The 26,294-nt window shown below is 42.7% G+C and overlaps 1 protein-coding gene across 3 annotated transcripts in view; it reads left to right on the forward strand.

Annotated features, from left to right (window-relative positions):
- The window catches only part of MED13L (mediator complex subunit 13L), a 291,102-nt gene that overhangs the window by 244,189 nt on the left and 20,619 nt on the right, over window positions 1-26,294 (forward strand). For 2 of the 3 annotated variants that reach the window (XR_003902583.1, XM_029922323.1), the window contains exons 11-22: window positions 713-938; window positions 1,927-2,032; window positions 2,338-2,462; window positions 6,158-6,257; window positions 11,401-11,621; window positions 11,915-12,120; window positions 15,775-16,712; window positions 20,498-20,677; window positions 21,286-21,509; window positions 23,368-23,560; window positions 24,229-24,655; window positions 25,226-25,445. Coding sequence is in view for 2 of the 3 variants with exons in the window: in XM_029922323.1 (XP_029778183.1) it covers window positions 713-938; window positions 1,927-2,032; window positions 2,338-2,462; window positions 6,158-6,257; window positions 11,401-11,621; window positions 11,915-12,120; window positions 15,775-16,712; window positions 20,498-20,677; window positions 21,286-21,509; window positions 23,368-23,560; window positions 24,229-24,655; window positions 25,226-25,445 (3,166 nt within the window). In the remaining variant the exon portion in view is untranslated. The remainder of the gene's footprint in view (window positions 1-712; window positions 939-1,926; window positions 2,033-2,337; window positions 2,463-6,157; window positions 6,258-11,400; window positions 11,622-11,914; window positions 12,121-15,774; window positions 16,713-20,497; window positions 20,678-21,285; window positions 21,510-23,367; window positions 23,561-24,228; window positions 24,656-25,225; window positions 25,446-26,294) is intronic. The other variant, XM_029922324.1, reaches the window with a different exon arrangement.

Here is a 26,294-nt window from a genome sequence, read left to right on the forward strand (position 1 = left end):
ATCTCCACGCTAATCCTCCAGAGCAGAAATGAAATGTTTAAAAGTCAAGGGCCTTGTCCTTCCTGAAGTTGCACACATGTGTGCACATGGGTTGTTATTTAAACATGTTGGCATATAAAGGCTTCACTGTGGCATTTAGTACATTTGTATGCATTTATTTCTGGCCTGCTGTTTGTTCGTCAGAGAATGTAGCTTGAGTCTTTCCAGATTGTGGTCAGTGCCTTCTTTATATGTTGACACTTTTAAGGAGGCTTCGGGTACATCCAAGTATGTCTCCTGCATCGAGTAACAGTACTATTTATAGTGCTTTTGAGCTGCCCTGTTATTCTTCATGGTTTACACAGACCATCTTACTTACTTGTCACCACCATTGTATTACTTACTACCTTATTTCATAGCTGAGAAAGAAGCGAGGGTCATGCGGTTAGTCACTGACACAGATTGAACTTGAACCTAGACAGTCTGTTCTTAGAGCCCATCTGCTCTCTTAACCGGAATCCAGGACTCATAGACAAAAACATTATTCTTCCCAAAGCCCTACTAAGTTTTATTTGTGAACGTACTCTCTAAAAGAACTTCTTTATAGAGATAAACTTTTTAAGTTTAATTTAAGCTTTGCTAATGCTTTAAATCATAAATGCTGCTCTTTTTTTTTAAATACCCATTTTTTTTACTTTATCTTGCTTAAATTGTCACTTACTTTGCCTTTTAGACTCTTAGCACAACCTAACAAACGGTTTAAAATCTGGCAAGAAAAGCAGCCCCAGATGCAGCCACTCCACTTTCTTGACCCTTTGCCACTGTCCCAGCAACCCGGGGACAGTCTGGGAGAAGTTAGTGACCCATACACCTTTGAGGACGGCGACATAAAGTACATCTTTACGGCGAACAAGAAGTGCAAGCAAGGGACAGAGAAGGACTCCCTGAAAAAGAACAAGGTGCCATTTAACACAGAGGGTGTCCAGCGTGGTGTGGGTTTTGATCTGTGTCAGTGCAGCATGTGTGGGGAAACTTCTGAGGCAGAATGTTTGAGATAGTCTTGGCTGATGGCTCTGTCCCCATATTCATGCTCTTGGGACTGTTGTATTGAACAGCGTATTGTTCCTTTTTATGTCATGGCTCACCTTTGTTTAAGAATCTGCTGAGCATAAATGAAGCCTCTTGTTTTCCAGGCTGTAGCTTGTACAGTGCATGCTTCCTCTCATACGCTAATTCTGGTTGGCCTATGCTCCCTTCTTTTTAACTATTATTCCAAAACATAAAGAAAAGTGCTGATGACAGTATCTGTTGTGTACTGAGCACTTGGTATGTTTACCTTACCAAGCGCTTTCCATATGTGTCTGAGTTAATAGCGCTACCTCCTAGCTTACGTCAGTATTACTTTTACTGGTTTCATTGTCATAAAAATGAATACTGGGGGTGTGTGCTGTCTTTAGCCTTAAATTTTAAAACATTTCAAAATTTAAAACATTACTGGGCCATTTAAAGAGGTCTTCTTGAGAATAGAGGAAATAAGACAATTAAGAAGCCAGTACAGTTCAGGAGAATGCTTCAGATATTGCTTGACAGAGATCTGCCTGGGTCCAGAGAGTCGAACCCCAATTCAGCATCTAAAATGTTATTAAAGGCAGCTTTTAACATCACGGCAGGACTGTAGTCAGATGCCACCAGTGCCGATTAGGCATAAAACCCAGATTGACTCAGAATACTCCATAGGATTGGAGGGAAAGTGTGGGAGTTTGGGGTTCTGTTTAAATTCAGGGAAAAGGACCTATCTTTTATTTCCCTTGGTTGCATAGACCATGGTTTATCATACTTGTGCTCATAACAAGTTCCATTCTCCCCTCTAATTCTTTGTGTTCTCCCTCATATTCCACACTTTGGGTTGGTGTTCATGTGTTTTGTTTGGCTGAATTTATTATACAGTCAGAGGATGGATTTGGTACCAAGGATGTCACTACACCAGGTCATTCCACGCCGGTGCCTGATGGGAAAAATGCCATGTCTATTTTCAGTTCTGCTACTAAAACAGGTGTGTACAATGATTATTTGCCTCACTTGGATTGTTGCTAAAGTAAAATGCAAGGGAGATGCTTCTCCATTTAGAGTTATGTTTCTACTGTAATACCAATAATCTGATCTCATCTTTGATTTTTCATAGTTTGTTTTTCAGTTATTTTCGAAACTGATAAACATATTTGGAAATTACTGTCTCTAAATTTAACTGAAAACCTAGGGAAGAACTTCACAGGCAGGTCTTGCTCACTGAGATCCATGCCCTCTGCTCACCCCTCTCTCGATGAAGTGGTTCACCCTGCGTCTCTCCGCCCCCTGCAGACGCGCGGCAGGAGAGCGCCGCTGGCAGAGCCGGCTCCGGCAGCCTCACGCAGGTCACGGACCTGGCCCCGTCCCTGCACGACTTGGACAACATCTTTGATAACTCCGACGACGACGAGCTTGGGGTGAGTCTGCCACGGCTCCACAAACAGAAGCTCCCCGAGCTGGGCGGACTTCTGTCACTGCTGGGCCCCATTTGAGATTCAGACTCCTCTTCAGAAAAGTTTGTGTAGCTTGAAAGGATTCTAAAAGCTGCTCGTGTAGTCTCTGACATGCCTTGGGTTCTGTGGGTTTGATGGCTTTCTTTTTGTATTAGTGTTATTCTTATTGTACACGTTAAAATCCTTCACATTTAGTTTAAAAACATTTTTTTTAAAGATTTACTTATTTATTTTGAGAGAAACAGAATGTGAATAGGAGAGGGGGAGAGAGAGAGAGAGAGCGAGAGAAAATCCCAAGCAGTCTCTCTGCTGTCAGCACAGAACCCAACATGGGGCTCAAACTCACAAACTGTGAGATCATAGCCTGCCTGAGCCAAAACCAAGAGTTGGTACTTAGCTTCCTGAGCCACCCAGTTGCCCCTTTCACATTTAGTTTTAAGTCCTCCTAAATATCATGAGACTAGGAGAAGTATATTATGTAGAGCCTTCAGCTCAGGTTTTAAAGATAATGCCCATAACTTCTCTTCATCTCATCAGTCAGAAAGTAGTCTATGTTGTCAGAGAGAAACAACTATGATGTATACTGTTTAAGGTTATGGCACCATAGTAGGGAAGTAGGATTTACATACATAGAAGTTAAATAATACCAGGTATGATGTGGTTAAAGTGACAGAGAAAACTTACAGTTCTTGGGAGAACATCTGAGCTGAGTCAGGAGATTTGTGTCCTCATCCTCCTAACCACCTCTCTGTACTTTGGGGCAAATAGAAGTACCTATTATATCTGGGGGAGCTAGAAATGAGTAAGATAGGCCCTCTCTTCAAAAAAGTTAGTTCATTAGTTTATTTTTCTGTCACTTATGTACTTATCTTCCTTCCCTTCTGTCCATTTCCCATATATATGTAAATCATTTGATGATCGGTTCCTTTGGGATGTGTACTCAAGGTTACTAATATTAAATTTCCACCCTTATACTTGAGATACTCACAGACCTCAGGAGAAATAACTTATAAATGTTCAAATATACTTCAAAAATGTATATGCACGCACTTATTACTGTGAGTGCAGTAATTGACTTGTGTCTAAAGATGCTGGATGTTTGGGCGCCTGGGGGGCTCAGTCGGTTAAGCGTCTGACTTCAGCTCAGGTCCTGATCTCACCACTCGTGGGTTGAGCCCCGCGTCAGCCTCTGTGCTGTTAGCGCAGAGCCTGGGTCCTGCTTCGGATCCTGTGTCTCCCTCTCTCTCTGCCCCTCCCCCACTCACCCTCTATCTCTCCCTCAAAAATGAATAAATGTTAAAAATAAAAAATTTAAAAAAAGATGCTGGATGTTCCAGTACAAAGTGACAGGCGAACAGTGTTTAAGTTAAGGCTTGAACTTTAAGTAGGAATCAGAATTCTAAAGCCTGTTCTCACTTTAAAATAAAACGTATCTGATTAACAGATATTATACACCATTAATGTAAGTACTTAGAAGATGATGAGATCATAATGGCCTCCAAGAACGGATTTGACTTGAGATGTGGAAAGACAGGGTTAGTGAAAGGCAGGGAGAGACATTAGTTTGAGTGTGGAATAAGCCTTGGTTACGCAGCAGGAATGAACTGGTGGTTTGGGGGGTTCTGAACAGACCATTGGTCTGCTTCTGACTGGTGGGTAAAGATTGACAGGGTTAAGAAGGTTTTTGACCACGTTTATGGGTTTGGACTTCGAACCCTGTGAAGGCTGCCGAGTGTGGACCTGAGAGCTGGCTTCCATCAGTGTCAGAAAACAGGGTACTGTTTGGTACCTTTCATTGGATTAAATCACAAGGACCTAAATTCAGTCAGCGGCTGCATGAAGGAAAAGGACATGGCAAGGGAAAATCTTTAGGGGGCATTTGGGTGGCTTAGTTGGTTAAGCATCCAACTTCTGCGCAGGCCATGATCTCATGGTCCGTGGGCTCGAGCCCCACCTCGGGCTCTGTGCTAATAATCCAGCCTGGAGCCTGCTTCAGATTCTGTGTCTCCCTTTCTCTCTGCCCCTCCCCTGCTCATGCTCTGTCTCTCTGTCAAAAATAAACATTAAAAAGAAAAAAAAAAGAAAAAAAGAAAAACTTTTGTACAAGAAATGACATATTTCCTTATGGTAGATCCAGGCATCAGATAGTTTTTTGGAACTTGACTGTCACCCTAAAACCAGGCATTATCTAGGATTGGTTTTGATGATCCTTAGGGTTTGGTTAGATGCTTCCATGGTGATGGTGGGGAGGAAACATGAAAAGAAAAGGAATCAAAAAGAAGTAGAAAGAGAGAAGTAGGAAAAGGGAAAACACAAGCATTACAGAGTAGCCGGGGACTGTTCTCCGCCACCATCCCTAGTGATGACACTGTGTGTCCAGAGCCACTGCACTCACTCTCTGTACAAATCATGCATTACAGTTGGACTAAGTGAAGATATGTTTACTTTTTTTATATATATTTTTTAGGAACATTAATGTGTAATGGAGGGTTGGACATTTTTAATCTAATTTTCATTTCCCTGAAATGATTGTTTACTCTGATTTGTAGCCTAGTGTTTAATCAAGAGAATCATTTACCTTAGAATCATTTTGCTAATTCATCTTACTGATAGCTGGCGTTGTGTGGCTACTGTCCACATTACATCTCTGATATCTTTGAATTTAACTTTACATTTCAACTCTATGTCGTTGAATAAGTATATGTAAATAAAAGCCTTTCTACTTGTGAGAATGTTTTTTTTTTTTGCTTTGTTTTATTTATCTTGCCATCAATTCCTTTGAGTTCTTAAAGATAATGTCACCTATTAAAAGACTAAATTTATTTTGAATAATAAAGAAAAACCCTCGGCATATTTCAATAATTTTCTTCCTTTCTTTTTTTTTTTTTTTTTTTTTTACATTTTTTATTTACTTTTGAGAGACAGAGAGCATGAACACAGGAGGGACAGGGAGAGAGGGAGACAGAATTTGAGGCAGGCTCCAGGCTCTGAGATAGCGGTCAGTACAGAGCCCTATGCAGGGCTCAAACCCACAAACCGTGAGATCATGACCTGAGCCGAAGTCAGACACTTAACCAACTGAGTCACCCAGGTGCCCCTACATATTCCAGTAATTTTTAAATGATACGGTTATTTTTTTATAAAGAAGAATAGTAACTTTGGAAATAGGAGCGGAAGATTGTGTGTGTGTGTGTGTGTGTGTGTGTGTGTGTGTGTGTGTGTGTGTGGTGAAAAATGAAAGAGTGATACTTTGGGAGGGCTTGAGGTCACTTCTTTTAACTGCCTGCTACCAAATAGAAGGAAAGCCAGACTGATAGCTAATTACTGCTTGGAGGCACCACCCTAATTTAATTATTGTGTCCCTGAAGCCACTTCTCTAATCACCTGGGAGGAAGATTTGCTTAAGGTCTGTAGGTTCTGCTTTGCTGGTGCAGTCTGTCCTTTCCAGATCTGTGTGGGGAAGGACGAGTCACTCTGGTTTTCATTCTTGGTGAGCTAGTAGCCTTTTCCTTTGCTCCATTGTCTGCTGGTACTTCTAGAAGTTCAGTTGGTAAAGCCTACGTAAGAATATCAGTAGGCACATGTCAAGAAGTCGTTGACTGCTGCTTGCTTTATATACCATGTGTTGCCCTGTTTTAACACTACTAATCTTCCCTTAGGCTGTGTCACCTGCGCTGCGCTCATCGAAAATGCCTGCAGTTGGGGCAGAAGATCGACCTCTTGGGAAGGATGGAAGAGCTGCAGTTCCTTACCCACCAAGTAAGGAAAGGAAATGGAGCTTTGCCTTTCCTGTTCACAACTTACACAAAGTGTTCTCATACTCAGTGGTGCCTTATCTGCGATGCCCCTCTCCCTGCCTTTTTTCTCTTTTAACAGAATATTAACTGTAAATGGAAACGTGTATTAAGTTAGAATTCCTTAAATGGCAGGGAGCTAAGACACCATCTTCGTTTTAATTCCTTTTGCTTTTGTTTTCAAATTAAGAATGAACTTTTGTGGTTAACATGTGGGAAAACATGGTTTAGGTTTGTTTCTCTAATAGCCTTTTCCCCAGTAGGATAAATGCTACACAATGGGTTTTAAAGTGATAGTGTGAGCGTGTGTGAGATGTTTCAATTTTCATGAATTTAATTTACACGAGAATGATGAACATTTGTTTTTTTGTGGTCCTTTTCCTAATTCATACTGAGCTTTTTGTGTTTCCTTTTGAGGTCAGCTACTTTATTAATATATTTGATGACAAGAAGAGGAACTTCTTTTTTTCCCCCGCCAGTTATTCTTCACCCTAGGAAACTACATTATTCTACACGAGAAAAGAAAGTCAGGGTAGCTTATGTGGATACTCTGAAGCAGAAACATAATTCCACTGCAAATCATTCTTTAATACCTTCTCATTAACTTCAGCTGGTAATGAGAACAAATTGAGGGGAAAAACCACTATGTCATAGGGATGAGTCAAAAAGTTTTATGAACCTATAAATGCGTGCTGATTTACTCAAATGTAGAAGTGTGAAGTATACAGAGATTGGATTTTGACAGCTTTAGGAGATCCATAGCTTTTTAAAGTATGCAAAGCTTTCTCAAGCATGACATGTATGAAAATGAATAATGGTAGCCAGCCAGTTGCTGTAGTTTTTTTAATTAAACATTTTTCTTTTTTTATTACTCTGCACTGCAGGATTTTGCAAACACAGAACTCACAGATTACAAGAAACAATGTTAAAGTAGATACGTATGCAGTGGGTCAGATGAATGAATGGTTTCCCTTATTTTGAACCAGTTAATCCCCTGCCCCTTTCTATTTGACATGAGTGATAATGTAGTGATGTTAAATGTTAAAAGGTCTGATAACTTGTCCAGGATTATTGGACTCACAATATTGGGTTCACAAACACTCTGCTAGTTGGTATCATTGCTCAGGAAAGTATATGGTGTGTTCTTCTCTCTCTCATTTTTATTCAGAAAATAGTTGTTTCTAAAAAGCTACTCAAAATTTTATAATAAAGTACAGGTTATAGAAATTAATTAATTTGAAATATAGCAAAAATAGCACGAGGAAAATACATCTAAGAGTGAACGGGATCTTTTGACGTGCATGAAGTATGTGTGTGGAAATGTGTGGAAATGGACATATACACAGTATCTCCTCTCAAGACATGACCGTCAAATAGCCTGGCAAGAAGTTCTCATCTCTGTAGTAACTTTGTAGTACGTGGAGGGGGAAAGACAGACCTATTATAAAATTTAGCATCTAGAGCAGCACCATTTAATATAATAGAAATACAGAGTGAAATGAGAGCCACATAAGCAATTTTAAATTTTCTAGTAGTGCATTAAAGAAAGCAAAAAGAACCAGGTAAAATTAATTTAAATAATAGATTTATTTAACTTAATGTAACCAAAATAGTGTCATTTTTACATGTAATCAGTATTAAAAATATTGAGGTATTTTTGTTCTTTTTTTGTACTGACTCTCTAGAACCTGGCATGTGTTTTGTACACGCAGCGCGTCCAGGTTTGGACTGCACCGGGTTGGACTGCTCTGGAGCCATACGCAGCAGTGGTGCGGTCTTGAACAGAATAGGTCCACAGTCACTCATTTGAGTGTGTCCTGACTTAATGATGAGGAAAGTAGCCCAGAGTCCTGCCCGGGGTCAGGTCCGCATCAGTACTGGTGTGTCACAGCAGTGCCTGCAGTAACGCACCCCATCTCCAGTGCATTCTGGCAGCTGTTCCCGCTCTGGCTTTAGCATTTTTAGGAGGAAAATCCAAGAGGCAGTTCCTGGAGGAGCCTCTCCCTGTGGGAGGACCAGCATGTTTCTCTGGATTCGGTCTTCTTCCTGTCTTACCCGTGCTGAGTGCAGTTTGTCTTTTCATCTCCAAACTTGTTTAGGGTCATATCTTTTCAGAAATTCCCTGTAGCTTAATAGCATTTTCATCTTTTTCCAGTCAAATGAAAATGGGGAGGGCAGACTAACTTCATTCTTTTTGAATATTTTGGTGTTATGTGGCAAAATGTTGACTTCTGTGTATACATTATGTTAAATAACATACACCAAAAAAATATGAAGGTAGATATTATCACCATGTTGCAGATGAGGAGCTTGAAGCTAGAGAGGCTAGGAGTCTTCCTTAAAAATATCTGACAGCGGGGCTCCTGGCCAACTCAGTCAGTGGAGTGTGTGACTCTGATCTCAGGGTTGTGAGTTCAGAGCCCCACGTTGAGTGCAGAGATTACTTAAAACTAAAATCTTAAAAAATATATTTGATAACAAGAATGGTGAAGGCCACTGTCTAAAGTGAATCCCTGGCAAGTGGAATCTCATTTCCATACTTTTGTGTGTGTTCTTTTTTACCTTTGGTAAAAAATGTCAAGGTTCCTGAGGTGTTGAAAATTGACATATTCAGCTTTGTTAGGTAGCATCAAAGTATTTGAGTGTCCCCAAGTGGGAAATGCTTTATTACATTTCCTAGAGAAAATTTAGACATGAATTTAATAAAATAAGTTTTACAAAATCTTATGCCATAGCCAGAATACTTGTATGTGAAGGAAAGGCTTTATGTTCATTGTCATTTTAACACAAAGAGAATCTGTACAGTTTATTTTCCAAATATTTACTTGGTGATTAAGATCTATAATAGGGGTTTGAAGCTTTTTTGAAGCAGACTTAGGGTTTAAAATGTTATACATTAACATTAATTTTTTATTAAGTTGACCAGTAACTGCTCTTTGACTTGGGAAAAGGAGTAGGACCTAAGAGGTAAAGGTGATGGATGTGTTTCAAGTGTAACCTAACTCAGTGTTAAAGTCTTCAGTCTTGTTTCAAGGAAAACTATCGATCTGGTGCTGCTACATTTGAAGACCTAATTTTCCTTCTCAGACACCAGTGGTTCTCGGGGATCTTCTGGCCTGTATCCCTAGTCTCATGAATTGTCACAATTCTTCAGGGTAAAATACTGTCCTAGCAAGAAGATGTCTTGAAGATCTACTTGGGGGTGGGGGGAGGGGGGAGGTATTAGTTTTTTTCTTTTCTCTCTTTCTTTTTTCTTTCTTTGCAGAGGCAGGCACCATTTTGTATAATGAAATCTTATACAGAATCCTATTACAGGAAATAGAAATAAATAATGAGAGTGAAAGTTGGGATCTACAATCCTGCCTGCTGTCCTCTTTCTTCCCTTGTTTCATAGATAAGCACCTAAAGCCTTATTCAGGATTATATCATTGTTTAACTAGGAAACATAGTAAAGAGCATTTGATGCAGAGGGTCTCACCTTTTTTCTACCTCCATATGGCAGAAGCTTCCCGCCCCCCATCCTCCAAAAGCAGAGGAAAGCAGGCAAGCCTGGTGAGACTCCCACATCTAGTCCAGCCATGTAGATGAAGGATCTGAGGCCGGAGGGAGGAAGTGACCTGACCTGACCTGACGGTGGCAGTGCTGAGCTGTGAGCGCTGGGGCTGTGGAGGTGCTATGGGTGCCTCGGCTCTAGCTCCGCCTCAGCCTCCAGCCTGGGCCAGAGCACCGTGCAGTTGTTCTAGAAGTCCCATCTCAGTCCGGGCAGTGGTTTCCATTTGCCTCTAACTGTTGTAGTCACTTGAGGTAGCTGGGCGGCTTAATTGGTTAACCTACTCTTGGTTTCAGCTCAGGTCATGATCTCATAGTTTGCGAGTTTGAGCCACATGTTGGACTCTGCGCTGATACTGTAGAGCCTGCTTGAGATTCTCTCTCTTTTCTCTCTGCCCCTCCCCTGCTTGCGTTCTCTTTTTCAATTAAAAAATAAACATTAAAGAAATGTTTTAAAAACCTTGTAAATGTTGAAGTTGCTAGAAAAAGCAATGTGGTGGGAAATTGGGACATCAGAGAGCATTCCAAAACAGTGATGGAAATTCAGGGCTCCAAATTTGTAAATAAATTTGCTGTACAGGATACCCCCTAGTGGCCAAATTTCACAACCACAACTGGCACCACATCATCCACGCTTCTGCTTTCCAGGGTCAGTCAGTGCCTTAATGAGCCCCTGTTCTTGATGGTGGCTAACCTCAGGTATATGAAAATGCTTTTTTAAAAAAAGAATTGAGAGTCAATGTTCTAAGTATTTCTTAAAAGATACTTTTTTTTAACCCGCTGTGTTTCAATAAATCTTTTGGGTCTAGGTAGGATTATTAAACCTAACTGAAGTTTCATCTTAATGTCAGTATGGACCATTTCCTCAAAGAGAGCGAGAGTGGTAGATTTTTTCAAACTAGCTAAGTAATTTGGCTACATCTAAACCGCCCTTCCAGCTGTACGTTTTTATTTTCTGTAGTACCAGTGCCAGATGGGTTTTCCATGTAAAATTTGCTATATGACATTTTTATGTAATTCTGAAATATTTCATACATATTCGTAAGCAGAGAGAGAACTTTTTTAAATAAAGTTATTCCATTTAATTTTTTCCAGCTTCTACTTTTTTCATCTCCTTATGCTTTTCAAGCATGTATGTTATGTAGACTTTGTCCACTTAATTAATGTGAAGTCAAATCATAAAGCATTGGGGATAGTAATAAAGTTCCAGAAAAGGATAGTTTTCTGGTGATGGCCTTCTTCTCAGAAACTTCCATTATTAGTATTCTGTTGTGTAACTAATACAGCCATTCAATTAGCATTATTTCTGATGCAATTAGGGTGCCTGCCTGTGAACTCCGATGTTTTAGAATTCCTACCTGTTAAAATAAATATTGTTTTTTTCCTCTTTACCCTTTCCTTCCTTCCTTCCTCTTTCTCTTTTTTTCCTTCCTTCCTTTTCTTCCTTTTTTCCTTCCTTCCCACCCTCCTTACATGCCTTCTTCCTTCTTTCCTTCCTTTCTTTTTTCCTTCCTCCCTCTCTTTCTCCCTCTTTTTCCCTTCCTTCCTTCCTTTGTTAGCAGTTGCAGACTTGCAAAGGATGTTTCCCACCCCTCCTTCTTTGGAGCAGCACCCTGCTTTTTCTCCTGTGATGAACTATAAAGATGGCATCAGCTCAGAGACAGTGACGGCATTAGGCATGACGGAGAGCCCTATGGTCAGTATGGCTTCAGCACAGCTCACTGAATTCAAAATGGAAGTAGAAGATGGGTTAGGAAGTCCCAAGCCAGAGGAAGTAAAGGTAATTGTCAGTATATTAATTTTACCAAGGGAGGGTGGCAGATTCATATACGTCTTCCTCAAGGCGGTGTTATGTCCACACCATAGATACTGGAGTCTCTAAGGGTCCTCCGAGGTGGGGCACGAGGTACTTTGCTGTGTGTGCTACTTACAGTGTCTTGAATAATATAAATGTGGGCATTAGCGTGTTCTGATGAAATGAGAGAAATACGAATTCCAACGATTGTTGTTCCTGTTGTGGTGTGTCCTAAGTTGTTCACCAGCACGATCACTGGCCCCTTCTTGTTGTCACAGGACTTTTCATACGTGCACAAAGTTCCGTCTTTTCAACCTTTCGTGGGCTCCTCCGTGTTTGCTCCGCTGAAGATGCTGCCGAGCCAGTGCCTGCTGCCTCTGAAGGTTCCTGACGCCTGTCTGTTCCGGCCTTCGTGGGCGGCACCCCCCAAGATCGAGCAGCTGCCCGTGCCACCTGCAGCCATTTTCAGTAGAGACGGCTACAAGTACGTGCTGGCCGCGGCAGCTCACTGGCCGCGCTCACGGGCCTTTGAGCTTAACTGAGTACTTATTTACAATGATGATATTCTGTATCATCTAAACCTTTCCTCCCATGGCCGTTCGTGTTTTTGTGCACGTTATTTTGTATCAAAAATGTGTGTATCTTCTGAACTAAATTTTACACAGATAAATTAAGGTTATTTGTATAGAGACCCATGGTGTTCGTGCTCATTCCATATCAAATCTGTGTCTACCACAGAATCAAACACTAGATTGGAGCTTAAAATATATTATTTATTTGAAAATTGTAGCATGTGAAAATATTACCATCTTTTGGATAGTAATGGTGAGTATTTGGTTTATGAGGTGATGATTCCCAATGTGTTTACTTAAGACACTGTAAAATGAAGTGGTAACATGGAGACATTATCTGCTGACTCCACGTCATGTAAGAAAGCAGCAACAGGTGGCCTGGTAAGAGGAAGGACGAGGAGGGGTTTGCGGTAACTTGGGCACATCTCACTCTGTCCAACAACAGTGCTTATATCAACAGTGTAGAGTCAGTTTCCCCTAGGATTAGTAATTTCTTAAGAAAATACATGGTATTCAATAGAAGGCCACAAACTCGGATTTCTGTCAGGACCAGGTGAGCAGTGTGTGGATGGCACAGGTCAGGTAAAGCAGACGCGTTGGCTGCACTGATGGTCAGCGTCGTCCAGCGGACGGTGGGAGCGTGCAGGGTCCCGGGCGGGCCTGCCGAGAGAAGGCCTCTTTGGAGGGACTGTTTGCTCCGCAGTTACAGCGCAGAGTTCGGGCAAGACCGTGGGAACCTGGGGCTCTGCGTGTTTATATACATTTTTTTTTTTTTTTTAACAAATGTTGGTTTTTAATTCAGAGTACATTTGAAGACAAATTCCAGATCCAGCCTATGGGCTGTATTCGTGACATCAGACAGAACCATCTTGATGAAACCAGCTTTGGTGTCATAAACAGGCTTTAGGCTCACGTATGTGAGGTCAGCATAGGAATGAAAAACCTTGACGCCAGTGCGGGATGGAAGGACCCAGACTCGGTGAGGCACAGCTGTGCTGACACCGGATTCCGTTCCTGCTTTTTTGTTTACTCCTGTCTGTGACCCTAAATGGCCATCTTGCCTGAGTCTTCCCTTCTTTAAAATGGTATAATCCTGCATTCCTCCCACACAAGATGTTGGGAAGGCTCCAGCGACTAATGGTTGTGGAAATCTTGTGGCAATGAGAGCTCCCCAGCAGTGTGGAAGAGGGTGCTCGAGAGCACCCTGGTGGTGGCCCCCGGCTTGTTTCCTGCTGCCATGCTCCTGGACTGGAACCTATTTAGTGGTTTTTTTAACCATTTGTATTTATTTCTGAGAGACAGAGCATGAATGGGGGAGGGGCACAGAGAAAAGGAGACCCAGAATCCCAACCAGGCTCCAGACTCTGAGCTGTCAGCACAGAGCCTGATGTAGGGCTCGAACTCATGAACTGTGAGATCATGATCTGAGCCAAAGTCAGATGCTTAACCGACTGAGCCACTCAGGCGCCCCATGGACTGGAGCTTATTTAAGTAGGACCTGGAGCGGTACAGTGGGGCCCACTGGCCCATCAGCATTTCGGGTTGCCGTGCCCTTCTCAATTGTGCAGCTACTCCTCAGACCCCTTTGGCAGTTGAATCTCTTACAGAGGCTCCTCAAAATGCAACCCGTTGCTATTTGATAGCTTACAGAAAAAATAATTTAGACGACTGCTTAGTCTGTTCAGTCTGTCACTTGCCATTCCAAAGACCCTTGGTATTCTCAGCTGGCACTGTTAGGAGCTTTGATGAAGGAAGTGTCCTGGGTCTGCACCCTCCAGTGTGGCCTCCCCTGCCCTGATGTTGTAGCATGCACCTCTCGAAATGTGGCTAGTTGAGACCACAACTGAATTTTTAGTTTTATCTAAGTTGATTTAAATTTAGCACATAGGGCTAGTGGCAGCCTTACTGGCCAGCACAGTTCTAGACTGTGTGACTTCCTTCTGCTGGGGCCTCCCTCGCCCTGGCCGCCCCTTTGCCACACTCAGCACACCAGTGCTCCCCCGCTTGACACCTGTCTTCCTAGCTGCGAGCTGACTTTCCTTCTGCCTTTTTACTGTTGAATCCCTAGCCTCTAGTGTAGTTTTGGTTCTCAATTCATTTTTATCGAATGGGGAAAGATCAGGGTAGTATGCAAGCTAAACCATTCTTCCTACCCAGGGAGCAATTTCATTATTCAGGTTTTCAGTTAGGGGCCATAGTTCCTTTTCTGATCTGAACTGCATAGTAATTCTAGGGTTTTGTCGGATAGAAAATATGAAAGCAGTCCAATTAGAGTAAAGATCTTTATTACACACTTATTATTTTGGTCTCTGAGACAGCAGTGATTGCTAATCAAGGTTTCTGAGTCATTTTTTATCTGTTCTCAGATATCACTGTGCCTCAGATTTACGATCTCTGTATAGTGCTTGATTTAGATTTTTGTAGGCTGGTAGTTTAGGTAGCTAATTAAAAATCACAAGAAAATTGTTTGAAGAGCCATTGCTTTATGACATTCTTCTTTCAAATTATAAGTGAATGAATATGGAGTTTATTGGAAGAACATTAGCACAGTATTAATAGATTTAGATTAATAGATTTCAAAAGAATAATAAGTATCAGATGAAATCTGTATTCTTTTGATACCTTCTAATAGGAAAGAAGGGTTGCATGTGCTGTTTTACATGTACATCTAAGAGTGTCTGTCAGAAAACTTTTTTATATAATGAAACAGCAGAACATCGCAGACACTGCTTTGTGCTCTATATGGCTATTCCAAAAAGAAGTCGTTGCTTCTGGAAAAATAGATAACACAGTGCCATCAGTCTCTGGGAACTAAAAGTAATTGTGCAATCGGTAATGCATAGCATATTGAAAAATTAAAAATGAACTACAATTGCCTAGCACTCCACAGAAATCTGGTGGAAGTTTGGAAGCTGTGATACAATATATGTACTTGTAACTCATCTAATAGTCCTAAGGTCTCCTAGCTACATATGTGATATTTCTCTTAGTCATAGTGACTCTCCTACAGTTGAGTTCCCTCATGGTCACTCATTATAAAACCACAGGCCTAGAAAGGACTGGATTTTGAAAATAGAAGAATGGTAGCTTTTTGTGTGTGTGTCTCGTGTAGAATCCTATAGGGACCACCACCTTGGAGAACAAATACGGTGGCAGACTTCCAATTTCAATAAATGACAAACATGTAATTGCCAATTAGATGGAAATTTTATCCTGTGGTCTTTCCGGCTAATTTAGCATCTGAACTCATGTGTTAAAGTTCCACTTAGTAGTTACAGTTTTTCAAAACTATATACATTGACCAAACTCGGCACCATGTTTTCTTCTGACAATAGTGAAGTTCCCTTGAAAGAGTAGCATGAAGATTGCGTAGATGTGGAATAAGCAGGGGAAAATACTGTGGTGTATTATTCTTCATACTTGCCGCTTGCTCTCCCAGCTACTTCACTGACTTCTTTGAGTCATTTTAGTTTTTTTAAGAAACGCTTGAACACACCGTGGGGCCACTGCGCGAGCCTCGGCGTCTGTGATGTGCACGCGTTCTCACTCAGCGTTCTCTGTTGCAGCAATGTGCCTAGTGTCGGGAGCCTCGCAGACCCAGACTACCTGAATACCCCCCAGATGAACACGCCAGTGACACTGAACAGCGCTGCCCCAGCCAGCAACAGCGGAGCGGGAGTTTTGCCATCGCCAGCAACCCCTCGCTTCTCTGTCCCCACACCACGAACCCCCAGAACCCCGAGAACTCCCAGAGGTGGGGGCACTGCCAGTGGTCAAGGGTCGGTTAAATATGACAGCACCGATCAGGGGTCACCTGCCTCTACCCCCTCCACCACGCGGCCCCTTAACTCTGTGGAGCCTGCCACCATGCAGCCCATTCCCGAAGCCCACAGTCTCTATGTCACCCTGATCCTCTCAGACTCCGTGATGAACATCTTTAAAGACAGAAACTTTGACAGCTGTTGCATCTGTGCCTGCAACATGAACATCAAAGGGGCAGATGTCGGGCTTTACATCCCCGATTCTTCCAACGAGGACCAGTATCGCTGTACCTGTGGGTTTAGTGCGATTATGAATCGTAAACTTGGCTACAATTCGGGACTCTTCCTGGAAGATGAGTTGGATATCTTTGGGAAGAATTCTGATATTGGTCAGGCCGCGGAGAGGCGCTTAATGATGTGTCAGACTACCCTCCTTCCTCAGATGGAGGGAGCCAGAAAGTCCCAGGAGCCACCTATAAGCCTTCTCCTCCTCCTCCAGAATCAGCATACACAACCTTTTGTTTCACTGAGTTTCCTGGACTACATTTCTTCCAACAGTCGCCAGACTCTTCCCTGTGTAAGCTGGAGTTACGACCGGGTGCAGGCAGATAATAATGATTATTGGACAGAGTGCTTTAATGCCTTGGAGCAGGGCCGACAGTATGTGGATAATCCCACGGGCGGGAAAGTAGACGAAGCACTGGTGAGAAGTGCCACCGTGCACTCTTGGCCTCACAGCAACGGTAGGTGTCCCGGATCACACGTTTCCTCTGCAGAGTTTCTTCGTGTGCTGGTAAATCACACGCTTTCTTTGTTATATGACAAAATGTTTAATTTCATTTCTTTAAAGGAACTGAAGTGAGAGCTCTGTTGATAATTGTCCTAAATTTGAGGATTGGAGAAATGTTTCATATTGAAACACCTTTTGAGCAGAGGAATTATTTTTTTAAAAACTTCTTCCCATGTTAATTCCTGTGGGCCTTTGGTATTAGAAACCGGTGACTGCTGAGTGTCAGACTTGTGGAGACTGTACAGGCTAATAGTTTGCTCAACCCTTTCGTGTTGAAATCCACCCCTTCTTCTAGACAGTTTTCCATGGTACTTTCTCCGGTAAGCCTTCTGCCCATTTACAGAGCGCTTTTTCCTTCCTCTGGTTTCCCAGTGTTCTGTACCTTATAACAGTGATCACAGTTTACTTTGTGTTGTGGTTCCCAAGGCATGTCACTGGGTCTTCTATTGTTGAAAGCTCCAGTTGACAAATATCTGTGATGGTGAGCTCAAAGTGTGCCAGGGAGCTTGCCATTCCCTTCCTTTATTCGTTTGCTACGCTGTGCTGCATCCTGAGGGATAAAATGAAAGAGACAAGGTACCTCTCTGAGGGACTTTCTAATCTATTCTGGAAGATGTACATTAATCAAGTAATTACACAAATTAGCATATTATTAGAAACCATTATAAGCAATGAAAGCATGGGGTAGGAGAGCCTCCCTAGACTTGGGGGTCAGGAAGGACCTTTTAGAGGAAGTAGTAACATTAGAGATCTCAATAGTGAGTACGATTAACTGGATGAAGAGGGTGGAGAGCAAGGAACTGTGTCGCAGGCAGAAGGAACAATAGGGAAGGCCCAGAGTTACATAGAGCTTGGGGCTTTCAAAGAACTGAAGGAAGCTTGCAGTTAGCTAGATTTCCAAGAACGTTTTGAGACCTGCTGGGGCTGGGGTCTCTATCCCAAGAACCTTAACAGGTCATTGCCAGGTTTATGAAGAGGCATTGAGATCGGATTTGTGTAGTTAAGGAACGGATACTTTCAGAGGTGTCTGGGTGGCTCAGTCGGTCGAGCGGACTTTGGCTCAGGTCATGATCTTGCGGTTCATGAGTTTGAGTCCTGTGTCAGGCTCTTGCTGACAGCTCAGATCCTGGAGCCTGCTTCAGATTCTGTGTTTCCATCTCTGTCTGCCCCTCCCCTGCTTGCTCTCTCTCTTTCTCGCTCTCAAAAATAAATTTAAAAAAATTTTTTTTTAAAAAAGAAACAAATACTCTGTGAGTGCAGTGTGGGCTGTGGAATTGGAAATGGCAGGAGTGGTGGAGAGAGTACAGGTTTAGTGCAGTGGCTTAAATAAGAAAGAATAGCTTGGTTTCGGGTCTTAGCAAAGGAGTTGGAAGAGAATGGAAGCATGCCGGAGATGTTGAGGAAGTGGGAGGATGGCAGGACAAGGCAGTGGGTCGGATTTGGGGGCTCAGGGAGAACGAGAGGTTAAGGAAGACACCCGGGTCGTGACGCACGTACCAGGGCAGATAGTACTGTTGTTCAAAGCTGGCTGTACTGGAGGAAGACCTGGTTTGGGGAGAAAGCCCCTAAGTTGAGTTTTGCTGATTTTAAAGATCCTTTCTGAGATAGCCAGGTAGAGATATCAAGTAGACACTTGGGACCTCATGGGTCCACAGCTCAGGGTGAAGGGAGCGGTTGGCTTGTAGGTAGGAGCTCAAGTCAGGAGCACAGAGGAGGAGGGAAGCTCACCGAGGAGGTGGGCAAAACTAGACCCACAAGAGGGCTTGGGACAGAGCTTTGCTGACTTCCTCTATGTAACTGAGTTCAACAAAGATTAGAGTGGTCAGTAAGTATTAAAGCACGGCTGGGCTTTTAAGATGAGGAGTAAACCTGTTATTTGACCATGGTGAGACGTGCTCTGTAAAGAGGTGAGAGCGGTCGGTCATGTGAACACGGACCCTGTCCTTGGAGAGGAGAAGGTTATATATAATCTTCTCAAATACAGCTTGAAATCTGGAATAAAACCAGGGCTCGAGGATAGAGAGCAGTGGAGCAAGGGTGATGGGCATTTTCTGAATAGCCAAGCAAGGAGGTTCTTGTAGGTGGGGACTCCTCAGGAAGTATTCAAGGGCGACACTCATTTCTGTAACTGCTCAGATTTGAGCACAGTGCCTTATACTTAGCTGGCCTTCAATTAGTGTCTGTGAGATGAATTTATGAATTAAAGAAAGTACAGTCTTTCCCCTAAAGAAATGTGGATGATTATCTTGGGTGGTTCCTTTTACTAGATAGTGGCCTTCAGACAGAAAAGCATTCTGTGGGTGGATCGGTACTGTCATCTTTGGATATGAAAAAGAGCAGATTTTATTGCAGAGGAGGTGTGGGCTCCAGAGTCAGAAGCTTAAAATCCCAGGCAGCCGACGTAAATGTGCGGTGTGGGGGCTGGGGCTGCCGGCGGCAGTGCCCCCGCTTGTGTCTCACGGCAGACTTGCTGTTCTGCGTGCACAGCAGTGGCCCCTAACAAGTATGTCTGCTTTTGTTTTTCTCTTACCTGGGGTCCTCTTGGTCTGTCGTTTTCCAACTTTTGACAGAGCCGTGGGTACAAGAAGTACTTTTTTCTTTACTACAAGAAAAAAAAGCATAGGCTCGAAGGTGAAGGCAATTACTCCCACTTCATTGTCAGGCAAGCAGCAGAGCCGGGGGCAGGGGGTGGCTGCCCGTCTGGCTGGCTGTCCGGCTGTCCGTGCAGGGAGGTGGCTCTAAGCCCATGCTCGCCGGGCCTCCCAGCTCAAGAGGTGTTGGAAATTTAGGTTTGCCACTTGTGTTTGGTCTAGGGGATACACGTAGAAATGTCTTAAGCACCCTGTGTTTCAGATTTCGTTGGTAGATAAATCTTAGATTTCCATGTCTGTGCCTCTCCTAATCAGCTAGAAGAGGAAGCGTAAGGAAAGGTCTTTAGGTATGTGGCCTCGCGGGTTCATAGCTGGTCCGCACGGACTTGATTAGCTTTTTCATCAGATCTTTCTGAGAATTTGATGAGCGTGATGGACCTTCCTCCCTGGGAAAGAGTACACATATGTAGGTGCATGTACAGTTTTGCACGGAGTTTGAGAGATTTCTCAGATTCTCCATGAAGAGCCCGTCCTCCTGGTAGGAAGAATGTTTGTTCTGAATCCCTGAGTCCCCGCTCCTCTGGACGGACGGCCTCTCATCCCAGCCTGGCCTTCGCCACGGTTCCCTGTGCCTCTGCCCGCGTGCAAGGTTACCGTTCTCCTTCGTGCACTTGGTGTTTGGTGAAAATATTTTACCGTAGCAGCATTTTTAACAGTTTTTAAAAGCTTCTACGTAAGTTTTTCCCCCAACTTAACACTTTCAAAACATTGGTGTTTGTAAATAAAAGTAATACAATAAGTAAGAAACTTTTACAGAGTTCCGTACGTAACCTCGGTTTGTATGATTTGAAAGAGCAGGCCTATCCATCTTTTTACTTCAAAGCATTTCTGTGTTAACCTCTTTAACATAGAGTAACATATTTCTCCTTTTATTATTTCTGGTATAAGTACAAAATACTTTATAATAATAAAATACCTTTGCTGTTGCCTGGTAAGTCAAGCATTTTAGAATCTAGTGAAAATAGAATCTGCCACCAGTGATGTCTCTGTCACAGGCCGTAACTCGGGTCCAGATTTACGGCAGGAAAGAGGACAGTGCTGATACCCCTTTATGATTTCTGTTCCTTTCCATCCCCTTTCCTTCCAGTGCTGGACATCAGCATGCTCTCCTCCCAGGATGTGGTCCGTATGCTGTTGTCTCTGCAGCCCTTTCTCCAGGACGCCATCCAGAAGAAGCGCACGGGCAGGACCTGGGAGAACATCCAGCATGTGCAGGGGCCACTCACCTGGCAGCAGTTCCACAAAATGGCAGGACGGGGCACCTATGGTAGAGTGTCTCCTGTTTACATTCCTTCAGAAGCCGTGTCCGTGACAACCAGCTTCCGTTCCTGCCAAGTCCTCGCTTCACTGACAAACTAGCATCTTCTTTTCATGACTATTAAGCTTTATAATCTCGTTTCTTTCCTAAAGTCAGTTTGGAGTTACATTTTCTAAGCACCCTTGGCAGAATCAAGGTCAATGAGGAAAATAATCCTTAAATAGAGTATTCGTTAGATTTTCCTCATCTTCCTGATCCTCATTGTATTTTCGTCTGGATGAAATTCCGAACAAGTTCTGTCAACTTCTTCATAGTCGGGATTATCATGCTTAAAGGAAATGATGTAGTGTTGCTTGGAAAACTATCTCTAACTTGCTCTAGTCTGCCCTCCAATCTTCTTGAACCTTTATAAGCATGTTCTGACTCTTTTAAATAAGGTCCTTCATCAAGGGCCATGTAATTAGAGAATTTGAAGAATACTTTAGAATGTTATCCTGTGAACCTGCAAGGAAACTTCTGATGCCAGAATTAAGACTGTTATTGCAGCAAGGCCTTCTAAGTTGTCCAGGCTATGGGAAACAGGCTCTTCACTTTCCTAAACTGCGCTCTTGTTGCAGGTTCAGAGGAATCCCCTGAGCCGTTGCCCATCCCCACTCTGCTGGTCGGCTATGACAAGGACTTCCTCACCATCTCGCCCTTCTCCTTGCCATTTTGGGAGAGGCTGCTGTTGGACCCATATGGGGGCCACCGTGATGTTGCCTATATTGTGGTGTGTCCAGAAAACGAGGCCTTGCTCGAAGGAGCCAAAACTTTCTTCAGGGACTTGAGCGCCGTATATGAGGTGAGAACAACCTGAAAATCATGGTCGTGACATGAGTCCTCAGATTATTTCTAGCTCCGACTGAATTTTAAAGAACAAGTATCTGGAGAATAGGTCTCAAAGAAAATTTGCAGATATTTGGAGGATGGAGGCAAGAATTAAATTGGCAAGTTTTCCTGGAAGTAAATTGCTTTTCCCATCTTTGCTTTATATTTTGTTAGGTTTAGAAGACTTTGCTCTACCAGCCTTATCATGCAATTTCCAATTCGGTCGATGGTTTTTTTCTTCATTTGTGTGCTTGAGTTTAAAAGTGTTGCTTACCAGGGGATGTTCTGGCTCTCCAAAAGGTGGCCTTAAACCAAGAAAGCACATATCTTTGGGGGTGTGGGGGGTTCCTGAAACAGTATAAATATGTTTAGCTCGAAGATTTCTGTATCAAAAGATGAGTTTAACGAATCATGCCCCTGTTGTGTGTTGTGTATTTAACACTGACTAAAACTTTGATACAGGCTATAGGTTAATAGTGTAATAAGCATAATAATTTAAAAGCCAGGTAGATAATTTTACATATTTATTGTGTATGCCAGCATATACATAATATGCCGTTGCTTTTGAAAACTTAGGATCTTGTGTATTTTTGAAGGGTAAGTTCACATTTTTTTTGGCCAAAGTATACATACACTAAATTCTTTGTACCTTATACTTCTAATATCTTTATTTTGGGCAAGATTAAATGAAATTTGTATTTAGGAAGAACTGTGACAGCGTATTATAAACACTACAAGGGTGTTTGTTAAATAAGATGCCAAGTTGAATTTCAAAATATGTCATAACAGAACATTCACTATTTAGAAATGGATGGGTACACATGACATAGTGAACTTAAGTGTCGCTACAAAGAAGTGAGGAGATGCCAGTGTATGAGGGAATGGCATCAGTTAGGCCCCTGAAGGAAACCCTTAGGGATCGTAATTTCTACACAGTGCCTGGTCCGCGGATGTGTAATAATATTAAACCATAAGGACCATAACCCCGAAAACTTGTGTAAGCGGTTCTTTTAAAGCCCAGCCATTCTCTCGAATGACGCTTTCAACCTAACTTACAAAATGGATCTTTTTAGATCCTAATGACTTTATTAGGATTGCTCATCTGGCAGTCGTGCATCCCCGGTGAAGAGAGTGTCTGCTAGAGGATTTTGTAGGGGCGGAGTAAGCCTTCAGTTATCAGCTCTAATAGGGGATAATGTGGGCTCTTCTGTTGGGGACTAGATGGTTAAGTAGCTTACTTTCTGCAGGTGTGTTATATTAATCCTTTGCTGTAAGTGCCCGTTTAATGTCCTAGAGATTAATAACAGAATCTCGTTGTGCTTAAAACAACTATTTACTTTTAAAAAGTGATCAGCATATTCACTGCTTCAGTGGCCTCTGCTTTTGGTGATCCCCAAATGTCTGTGACAGTGTTAACAGATGGTCCATCAAATTTTAATGTTATCTTCTGGGAAAACATTATGTAGGGCTTACTTAAGAGGTTTTAGCGGACACATGTCTCAGTCAGCCTTCGTAGGCAGGAATCTGGTTAATTCTTTATTTGCCCGTTAGCAATCAGGTGGTACTCAGCAGTCTTCCCTAGTGTGGGAGGAAGTGGCCGGGGTGAACAAACCTTTATTTTTCTTGAGAGGGGCTGGTCCAGGTTTGGAGAGTCAGCCAGGAGTCTCAGCAGGCATAGTGAGCAGAAAGAACCAGCTTAGAACATTGCTTTGGTTGCTTGTGTTAATGCTAAAAGAAATCGCGAACTACCTCCATGTGCATGATGAAGAATTTCCCCCTCTAAGCACGGGAGCGCTTCCTGTTGTGAGTAACTGTCCCGTTTGTGGTGTCAGATGTGTCGGCTTGGGCAGCACAAGCCCATCTGCAAAGTGCTACGAGATGGGATCATGCGCGTGGGAAAGACCGTGGCACAGAAGCTGACGGACGAGCTTGTGAGCGAGTGGTTTAACCAGCCGTGGAGCAGTGAGGAGAGTGACAATCATTCCAGACTCAAACTTTATGCGCAAGTTTGCCGCCATCACCTAGGTAAACGGGAATTTATTTCGCAAAGGAGAATCCGAGAAGTAAAATAGCAGATTGCCACTTTTTGGGAAGCAGTGTTCTGCTGCTTTTATCTCAGGTAGCGTTAGGGCTCCATTACTGTGTTTATTTGGGTCTAATTTCTGCATCTGGGTCGTTAAATGCTCGTTTTTATGTGCACAACATTCTTTAAAAGCAATTTAAAGTTGCCTAAAGAAGTCATATCTAATTTACTCCACATTTTGAAAACTCTGCAGCAGGACTTGGTATTACCTGCTGAGGTTAAGCCCGCTTCCCACAAGAGGCTTGGAAACTTTAAAGCCACCGCGCATAGGCGCCTGGTGGGCCGCGCTGGCTGTGGGATGGGTGGCCTCTTGGGTTGCACTGGAGGTAACACAGATTCAGTGTGAAAAACACATTTTACAAGTGATTCATTTTCTCTGTTTTCAAGTAAGCCTCTTCATCAGAACTAGCACACATAGCCCCAGGTTCACGTCCATGTTTGCAGAGTACATAGACCTCTGCTCAAGCATGGAGATGGCATCTTGGGTGTCAGCATCAGAGCACCACAGCCTGAAAATGTAATTTTCTTAAAAAGTGACCATTCTACTTTCTGATTCAGTCTGACGCTGCTGAACGTTGCTGATGTCACCTCTCTGCATATACTCTTTCAGCACCTTATCTAGCCACTCTGCAGCTCGATAGCAGCCTGTTGATACCACCTAAGTACCAGTCCCCACCAGCAGCAGCACAGGGACAAGCTACACCCGGGACCGCTGGGCCTCTAGCTTCAAATTCAGGATCAGCAGCGCCCTCAGCTGGCAGTGCATTCAATCCCACCTCTAGCAGCAGTTCCGGGAACCCTGCAGCCAGCGGCTCGGCCCCCGGGTCCTCTGTGCCGCCCGTCTCCGCGTCTGCCCCTGCTCCTGTTGTTAACCAGATCAGCACTACCTCTTCTTCAGGATTCAGTGCTAGTGTTGGAGGGCAGCACCCCAGCAACGGGGCCAGTTCTGCAGAGAGAATGCAAGGGAACGTAGGATGTGGCGGGGACACGGAGCCTGGGCAGAGCTCCTCTCAGCCCTCGCAGGACGGACAAGAAAGGTACGCTGCTCGCCAGTTGATGACGCGTGGCTTCAGCTCGGACCCCTTCCCTGCTTTTCTGCACCCCACTCTTCTCCTCAGCCTCTTGAATCTCTAAGTCTCATGAGTGCCCTATTTCTCTCCTTCCCAGAAGGAAGTGGTGACTGTCAGTCTGTAGCTCCCGTGTTAAAAAACTCAAGACTTCATATAAACTTACTATTAGTAAGCTTATTAGCTTCATAGTAAGCTAATACTGTTAATACTACTATTATTATTATGTGAACATAATACAGTATTAGTACGCTGTTACCACTCACATGAATGGTAATCTAAAACATCTTTTTAGAATGTAGCCCCAGGGAAAAGAGGGAGTTGGGAAAGAGATCTCCCACTTACAGGAGTAGTATATTGTCATTTCCCATCTGTCTTGGTGCTAACTGTCTTGGTTTGCCTTTGTTTAGAAGATGGGATACATAGTAGTGTTACGTTCAGTCTGCAGTCCTTGTCCGGGGGGTTCCGTGTACCCGGGTACTGGTGGAGTTTGTGTAACTTGTATTCCTTTGGGCATCTCATAAGTGACTCTCTCCGCAGCGTCACAGAAAGGGAAAGAATAGGAATTCCCACTGAGCCCGACTCTGCAGACAGCCAAGCCTACCCTCCAGCTGTCGTCATTTACATGGTGGATCCCTTCACCTACACTGCAGATGAGGACTCCACTTCCGGAAACTTCTGGCTGTTGAGTTTGATGCGCTGCTACACGGAGATGCTGGATAATTTACCTGAGCATATGAGAAATTCTTTCATTCTCCAGGTGACTATCTGCCACTTTCTTTTTAGCTTTTGTTGTTGTTTTTATGAAAGTAAATACAGGTCTGTGATTTCTTTTTCATTGGAAGTACATAAAGCTGTAAAGGAAAAGATGTTCATAATTCTACCTTTAGATTAAGCCACCATTACCATTTTGTTGCATTTCTAGCCCTTTTTTGTGTCTGTTAGTTTACAGAATTGAGATCATACTTTTAGTATTATTTTTAGTCCTTTTATACTTGACATTTCTGAATACTTTTCTACGTTATTGAAAATTTTCACAAGCAGCATTTGTAATGACTGCATATTCTCCATACATGATTACCGTATAGTTAGTTACTTGTTTTTATTTTTCACTATTATAAATAAAGCTGTAATAAACATCTTGATGTGTAACCTCTTTTTCACAGTTCAGGTCATTCTTAAAGTGAATTCTTATATAGATTCTGATAAACAATATCAGATTCCTTTTCAGGAAAGTTACTCTTATTTACACTCTCTTCAGCAGTGAATGAGCATGCCTCTTTCACTACAGCCTTGCCAGCTTTATAGTGTCATAGTTGTGTAAGATTTTGATAATCGGTGAAAAAATGATACCTTTGGTGTTTGGGTTTTGTTTTACTGTCACTTTCACTAAAGCTATCTTATAGAATTAAAATATTGAAATTAAAGTTACCAGAATAGATTGTTTTTTATTGTTGTGAAGTTTTGTGTCTCTAATGCTTAGATAATAATTCCAAAGATAGGATGCACACTATATATATATATATATATAATGATAAAAAGAACTACATTAAAAAGCAAATTGTAAAATTTTGGAGCATGGCAATAATAAATTGAGAATTTATCCCTA

This window comes from Suricata suricatta, chromosome 14, assembly GCF_006229205.1.
Source record: "Suricata suricatta isolate VVHF042 chromosome 14, meerkat_22Aug2017_6uvM2_HiC, whole genome shotgun sequence".
Classification (NCBI taxonomy): domain Eukaryota; kingdom Metazoa; phylum Chordata; class Mammalia; order Carnivora; family Herpestidae; genus Suricata; species Suricata suricatta.